Source organism: Hibiscus syriacus, unplaced genomic scaffold, assembly GCF_006381635.1.
Source record: "Hibiscus syriacus cultivar Baekdansim isolate YM2019G1 unplaced genomic scaffold, ASM638163v2 tig00111678_pilon, whole genome shotgun sequence".
Taxonomy (NCBI): Eukaryota; Viridiplantae; Streptophyta; class Magnoliopsida; order Malvales; family Malvaceae; genus Hibiscus; species Hibiscus syriacus.
The window spans coordinates 214640-222348 of record NW_024063153.1 but is presented as its reverse complement, the minus strand read 5'-3'; the positions used below and the strand labels follow the sequence as shown (position 1 = coordinate 222348).

Here is a 7709-nt window from a genome sequence, read left to right as displayed (position 1 = left end):
CAAGGACTACGTCGATAACGGTGGTGGTCGTCAGAGAAGGTGCCAACAGTGGATTATGCTTAAGATTTAGTATTTTGGGTTGTTTTATAATATAAGAAAAGTTAGAATTTTTTTATAAACATAATAATGTTTCTAATGTTTTTAAAAAAAAAAAATTTCAAAATTATCAGGTGTTGACATATGATATTTAACGAAAAAAACTAACAGTGTTGATGACATAGACACTTAAAAAAATAACGTTTATAACGTGAAGCATCTGGGTGGATAAAAATACTGTAGTCAATTATTTGACAAAAAAAATTATATAATTTGATAACTTATTTAGGTATTAAGCCTTTTAACAACCATAAATAATGAGCAGCTTTGCAAAATGAGATGGGCACTCATTTTAAGGAGAAAAGAGGTGGACACAGCAAAAAAGGCCATATGTGCCTCCACGGAGTGAGCAGTCACCTCCTTTCCCTACATATATACACTCTACAATAAAAGTATATTACATGAATTCATATCGGCGTATAAATTTATTATAACATTTTATTAAAATTTCTTTTGACAAACCATTTTATTAAAACTAAATACAAATATATATGATTTTAACATATGACATTACATGTATAATAATTGGAACATAAATGATAATAAAGTTGGTTTTTTTTAACAAAATTAGATTAGCATATCCTTTTTTAATTGAAAATATAAAATCTATAGCATACTATTACTAGTATTTGAATTAAATTTTAAGATTTTTTATTTTTATTTTTTCTTTAATGGATATTTTGTGAAGATGTCAGAGACAGATTAAAAGCAGCAACAGAGGGAAGCAACAATACTACAGCAGCACAAGTAGAGGCACTAAACCCCTCTTTTCTGTCTTTCAGATAGCTCTTTAGATTGGGTCTTTGTTGTTCTTCTTTTAGTTCCATCACAGAATTATATTTTATATATATACATATACCTTTTGAGTTTGTTTTTGGTTCTTACTTTAAAGATGATTAGTGGCAGAAACAAGTGCCCTTTCACTCCAAATCAATGGCAAGAGCTTGCTCACCAAGCTCTCATCTTCAAGTATATGGTCTCTGGAGTTCCTATCCCACCTCAACTCATTTACTCTGTCAAAACTAGCTTTGATTCTTCCTTGCCTCCTAACCTCTTATCTCAACAACACAGTAAGTATATCTGCAAAAACATACATACATACATATACATCCATACATATGTTCGTAATGATTTTTAGCACTCACGGTGTGTGGGTGTGGTTGCAGCAGGGTGGAGTTGTTTTCAGGCGGGATATGGAAGAAAACCAGACCCAGAGCCAGGGAGGTGCAGGAGAACTGATGGGAAAAAGTGGAGGTGCTCCAAAGAAGCTTACCCAGATTCCAAGTACTGTGAGAGGCACATGCATAGAGGCAGGAACCGTTCAAGAAAGCCTGTGGAAGTTTATGCTACTGCTTCTTCGTCGTCGTCGTCATCAACAACAGGCTCAACTCTTTCAACATCTTTCCCATCAATCAATAGTAACCTTTCCATTTCCAGCTCTAATACCAATTCTTCATTCTCTTTTTCTCCTACGCCTTCTGAAACCTATACCCATTTCGACCCTTTTCTTTATTCTCACTCTTCTACTTCCACAAGGCTTCCTGGTACAGGCTTATCAGTTCCATCTCACCCTTTCCTGGATCCTGCAACTGGACTTGATTACAGGTTTTTTTTAATAGCTTGAATAAACCCTTTTGCTTTCCTATCTTTGTATAATACCTGTAATAGTTGATTGTTCTTTGTTTGATAGGTATGTTCATGGAACAAGGGAAGCTGTGGATGAAAGATCTTTCTTCCCTGAAGCTTCAGGGAGTGTAAGAGTTGTACCTGAATCATATCCGCCATTGTCAATGGTTCAAAGCTTTGGTGAACAAGAGCAGCACCAGCAATGCTTTGTTTTGGGTACTGATATCAAGTCAGCTAAGCCAATCAAGTTAGAAAAAGATGAAGAAACTCAAAAACCAGTGCACCAATTCTTAGGGAGTTGGACACCAGGGAACAACAACAACGGGTCTTGGCTTGATCTTGCATCCAACTCCAGGGTTCATTCAGGCAAAAAAAAAAATTCATTTCCCACCCATCATTTTTGTTTTTTTCACATTTCGTACAAATTTTATTTGTCCATTTCCTAACACATCTTTTTTTCTTTTCTTTTTGCACCTGCAGATAGTTGAGGTCTCAGTAATGGAATCAATAAAAGCACTTGAACGATGGGTCAGTTTCAATACCTTTGCTCTTGAAATTTGTGGTTAGGATTGCTTTGTTGTGATAAAGTTGTGAACCGAACAGTGTAGGGCCAGTAGAAGATTATCTATTTGTTGCTGTCACCCACTCTGATAACCTACTTTTTATCTTCTTCCCTGGAGGAAACATGTTTCGAATTTGTAAGACTTTACTTCTTTGACTATGGAATAGCCCTTAAGAAGTAAAGATATTTCCTTTTAGGTTTCTGCCTTGTATTATCAAGAAAAATATCTCCAGCATTCCATCATTGTGTGCTATGAACACACTATATTACTCATCATATATTTCAAGCTCTTAAATTTATATTCGACAACGAAGTTTGAATCCTCGACAAATCACTTCAGTAGAAAAACACAAACAAAAGGGTGCGATCATCATTAGCCCATTGGCTTGAATTACAAATCAATGATAATGAATTGAACACTTATCACAAGTTGATGAATACCACCACCAATGATATTACCTTGCATGTGTGGAAGTAAGAAGCTAGTACCTGCCAGGGAAGAATCCTTGTTTCATGTATAAAGAGGAAAAAGAAAGGCAATATTAAAGAGGGTGGTTCTAAAAGGACTATGCATAATGGAGAGATTCTAGGGAACAAATGAAGTGCGTGTATTTTACATGGTTGACAGTTTTATCTGACTCTCAGCAGATCCATGTCTGGATTCTTAGCCCCATGCCATAGAACAGGCATAATTGAACACCAGTTTACCATCGAAACCGAAATTCTGAAAAATGCAAACGCATATCGGCTTAGATTAACAGATAAACATCGACAAGTATGGTCGAAAATTTATTTGGAGACACAAGCAAGTAATGGAGTAGCATCCTCTCGAAAAAAAGAATTCAGTATAGTGAAGAAAACTTTTCTTATAGAAGTCATCATCTTCAAGGGGTTCTTATGATGAACCTAAAAGTGTCTAATGGTGGATACAATAGATCTGTAAGAGAACTATTTAAAATGCAACGAACATTTTCTGACAGAATACTCAGACCAATCTATTGAAGACTGAAGTAATGGACCATTTCATGTGAAAACTCATTCGATTCTGCCATAATGGGCCCTATTGACAATATAAGATAAAAGGAAATAGTTGCAGGGTTTAGGTAAATAGTTATCTCTATACGTTAAGGCACATAAAATTCAGAAAAAAGCATATGCTATATGCTCAAGTTAATGCCATAAAGTCAGGACCGTATGGTGATTTTTGTCATTATCATCATACAGATGAAAAACATGTCCGTGATGAACTGATGATGAACGTTCGCATAAAAGAATAAGTTCTGAGCTAAATATCTTCGTTCTTTCCTATTCCAATTTGTATTTCCGAAAAGAAAAATCCAGTCATGAAATCAGATATGTAAGTCAGTTCCCTCTTTAAAAAATCCATAAATACTCCAAAAGAGTTATTCACATAACTAAAATCAGCAAGAGAAAGTATCTTTAAGTATTATGACTTACATTATATAGATCAATCACCAATTCATCTGGGTTTGGTGAGAATGCACTATTGACGTACACGAACTGCAAAACGACGGATAAAAAATTAGTACAAATGCAAACAACAGAATGAAGCTAACTTGAAAAAACTAAGATATAATAGACACGAATCGATTACCAATGTGTCACGGTGCAGTTGTCGGCATAGGAAATCGATTACTTTAGCAAATTTGTCAGTTCCAGGTATCTGCAAAGGTACATTTCATACGATGACAACCATTACATGCTAGAAGAGATTGAATGAACACATATGCATACATACATACATACTCGAGAATAAGATTTAAGGAATTGTTTCAAGTTAATCACAAAACTCCAATTGCAATATCAACTAAAATTGTATAATTTGTTTATCTGCAAACTAAACCAAGCTTCTAAGCAGGGTTGCACATTTGTCGGATTTCAATCCGATCCGGATCGGTTTTTATCCGATCCGGTTTTTTTCCCATAGAAAAAAAACCGGTTTATAAAATAACCGGTTCGGTTTCTAACCGGTTTGGAGGGCCGGATATCCTAACCGGTGTAACCGGTTTCGATTTTAAAAAAACCGTTTTTTTTAAAAAACCGATTTTAATATTATTAAAATTACATCGTCATCAATTGCAACAAAGTTTACGATAATTTGTTGAAAACATTTTGATATTTCGATATAACAAATTAAGTTAAATGAATTTTAAGATTTTCCAAATGATTTTCTAAGTATATTCGATATAATTATTCAAATATCAAAACATTACTCCAAATATTTCAAAAATCATTTTTAATCCTTACTTAAGTGTAAAATTAAATTTTAATCTTAAAACAATTTCAAAATAATCTTTCAAAGTATTTCGAACCATTTCAAAGCCAAAAATTCCAGATTGCTCATAGGGAACCGATTCCCCCCAAGGGGGTACCGATTCCTCCCTGAATGGTTTGGCTCCGAGATTTCTAGAATGCTCGGAGGGAATCGATTCCCCCCTATTCAACGGTCGAAATATTTAAATTTTACACTTAGGGAACCGATTCCCTATGAGAGGGAACCGATTCCCTATGAGAGGGTATCGATTCCCCCACGCTCCAAGCATTTTTATTAAATGTTTTCACACTTAAACGGCTATATTATCTTCATTAATTATCACTAACGTTCAGAAGTGATTCAAGGTGTATTTAAGCAAGCTTAGAAGCCATTGATCAAAGACAAGAAACATCAAGCAACTAGAATCAAGAGAGAGAATCAAAGAGAAAGCATCAAACCTCAAGTTCGATAAATTCAAATACTTAATTGAAATACTTAATTAACTCAGCATAATTGAAATACTTAAATACTTCCAAGTTTGATAAATTCAAATACTTAAAAACTTCCAAGTTCGATAAATTCAAATACTTAAAAACTTCAAGTTCGATAATTGAAACAAAGTTTACGATAATTGAAATAAAGTTTAAAAATAAACTACATTGCCATCTCTTCTTCATCATCTTCGCCTTCTTCGTTTGGAGGGGATATTCCAAGTTCGACTTCTTCAATGTGTAAGTTTGCTTCCAAATTGGCATCAATTGCATCTTCTAGGTGGTGATATGTTGCTTACGAGCCGCTTCATCCAATAATCCTTTAAACAAATGCATACTTCCACCGACTCGGGACTTAATCTTGATCTCCGTTGCGATATAACCCTGCCACTAACAGAAAAAGCGGATTCCGAAGCTACCGTAGAAGCTTGGACGGTTAGTAAATCACGGGCCATGGCGGCTAGAATCGGAAATTGTGCTTCCTTTTCTTTCCACCAAGCCAAAATATCCAAACTTTCAAACTCTTCAAATGTCATTTTTGATAGAAAATCGCATGACATGTAATTTCCCAACTCGCTACTTGGGTGGTAGTACGTGATCGTTTGGATTGGGAATTTACAAGAGTGTTAAAATTCAAATTTATGTTACTTGGACGTCTACTAGATGATTCCGCATTCATTCTCATTTGAGTGTATTACACTACTTGATCCGTATTTAGTTAAATAAATTGCAAACATGTCTCGAAAACATTTGTTAAAATAATTTATTTGGTTTTGGACAAAGTTGGGTTCATCATCGGTTAGATTAAAAGCAAACGCAATTTGTTCAATTAGTGTTTCAACCCCACCAACATTTAACGTTGGGTTTAAAGCGACGGCACAAGTAAAATGGGGGGAATCTCCTTAAAATATTTTAAAAGTTTTTCCTTCATTGCAAAGCCAATTTCTTGAAAAATTTCGGTTTCAAATTCAAAGTCATTTAGTCGGGTAGCCAACAAAATATTTGATTAAGAACCAACGGCTAGTAGGGTAATAACACCGGATAAAAAAGTTGTTGCATTTTTAAAAACCTCAAGCAAATCGGTTATTTTGGCTATAGTTTCCCAACTCGAATCCGGATAAATGTTTGGGACATGACCCCTCTCGAAAAGCCGTCGTGAAATGTTTGCAATGTTTCCCTTTGCCTTAAGGCAGTATGCATCATCATCCAAGTTGAGTTCCAACGAGTTGGACAATCCAAATTAGGACCCAAAGCTTTTTTATTAACGGACTTACAAAATTGTTTATAATCATTTAGTCTTTTGTTGTTGTTACAAAGAACCGATTTTATCATTGTTTTTAAATTCTAATCTAATCGGCTCAATACCTCCAAACCGGCTTGCACGGATAAATTAATTATGTGTGCAACGCAACGGGTATGAAAAAACGCACCGTCTAAAATCGGTGAAAGTAATATTTTCAATCTTGGAACCGCGTTTGTATTATTCGATGCATTATCAAAGGATATAGAAAAACTTTATTTTCTAATTTATAAAGACAAATTACCCTTTTTAAAAGTGTAAATAAATTAGCACCGGTATGCGGCTCACCGAATAATTCAAACGTGATTGTTCTTTTCATCATTTGCCAATTATCTTGATCTAACCAATGTGACGTAACGGCTAAAAAAGAATTTCCGGTATTATGAGAGGAACTCCAAACGTCACATGTAAGCGACACACCATAACGGTGTTCTTGGAATCCTAAAATCATTTTTTCCCTCGCCGTACGCCACATTTTTATAGCATCTCTTCTAAGGGTAGTACGATTTACTTGAGTATAACGTGGTTGCATTAGTTGTTGAATTGTTGTCGTGAAATCTTCATCATCAAAGTGATCGAACGGCAATGCTTTTGTAATCACGAACTTTGTAAACGCTTCTCGTAATTTTTCGTTGTCGTAAACAAAAACACCACCTTGCGGTGTAAGATTCGTTTGACTAGGATCCGATCTTGAGCGAAGTGCCTTGCATGATTTTGTCAAATGGTTCTTCAACGTTGTGTTTCCTTCCGATGCAAGAAACTTTAGACAAAGTTTACAACGCGCCCTCCTCGAGCCATTTGACATATCACATAAATCGTAGTGATCCCAAATATATTTGTTTCGAGTGTGTTCGATCACTCTCACGACTTCAAGGTTTCCCCCGACGGAAGATTCAGCCGTGTTACTCATGATGAACAAAAAATTACAAAAATAAGATTTGAGAGATGTTTAAGTGTTGTGTAATAAGATTTGAGAAAGTTGTAATCAACCAAATACATCCCCAACCTATTTATACATGTTTAGGGTGGTAAAATGGTAATTTTTTAAAGAAAAAACGGTCACAAAACCCCCCCAACGGCTATATTAACGGCTAGTTTTTTAAACCCAGACCGGTTTTTTTTCCCGGATAAAAACCAGTTTTTTAACCGGTTTTTTTCAAACCGGTTTTTTATCCGGTAAAAAAACCGGTCTAGGTTTTTTTTCTCCAAACCGGTTAAAATAACCGGTTTAAAAAAATCTGATCCGGTTAAAAAAAACCGGTTTTTCTCAAATCCGGTTTCGGATATTTTTTTCGCAAAATCGGATATTCGGATTTTTTGTGCACCCCTACTTCTAAGTAACCTAAGTTGCACGGACTC

At 35.1% G+C, this 7709-nt stretch overlaps 1 protein-coding gene across 2 annotated transcripts; it reads left to right on the top strand.

Annotated features, from left to right (window-relative positions):
- Positions 1 to 962: 962 nt before the first annotated feature.
- On the top strand, positions 963 to 2531 carry LOC120167464 (growth-regulating factor 5-like). 2 transcript variants are annotated; one of them, XM_039176472.1, is made up of 4 exons: positions 963 to 1166; positions 1263 to 1701; positions 1787 to 2053; positions 2203 to 2531. In XM_039176472.1, coding segments are annotated over exons 1-4 (885 nt in total). In that variant the 5' UTR covers positions 963 to 988; the 3' UTR covers positions 2204 to 2531. The 2 variants fall into 2 exon arrangements, with proteins under 2 accessions (XP_039032403.1, XP_039032402.1); XM_039176471.1 differs by having other exon boundaries at positions 1787 to 2088.
- Positions 2532 to 7709: the final 5178 nt, after the last annotated feature.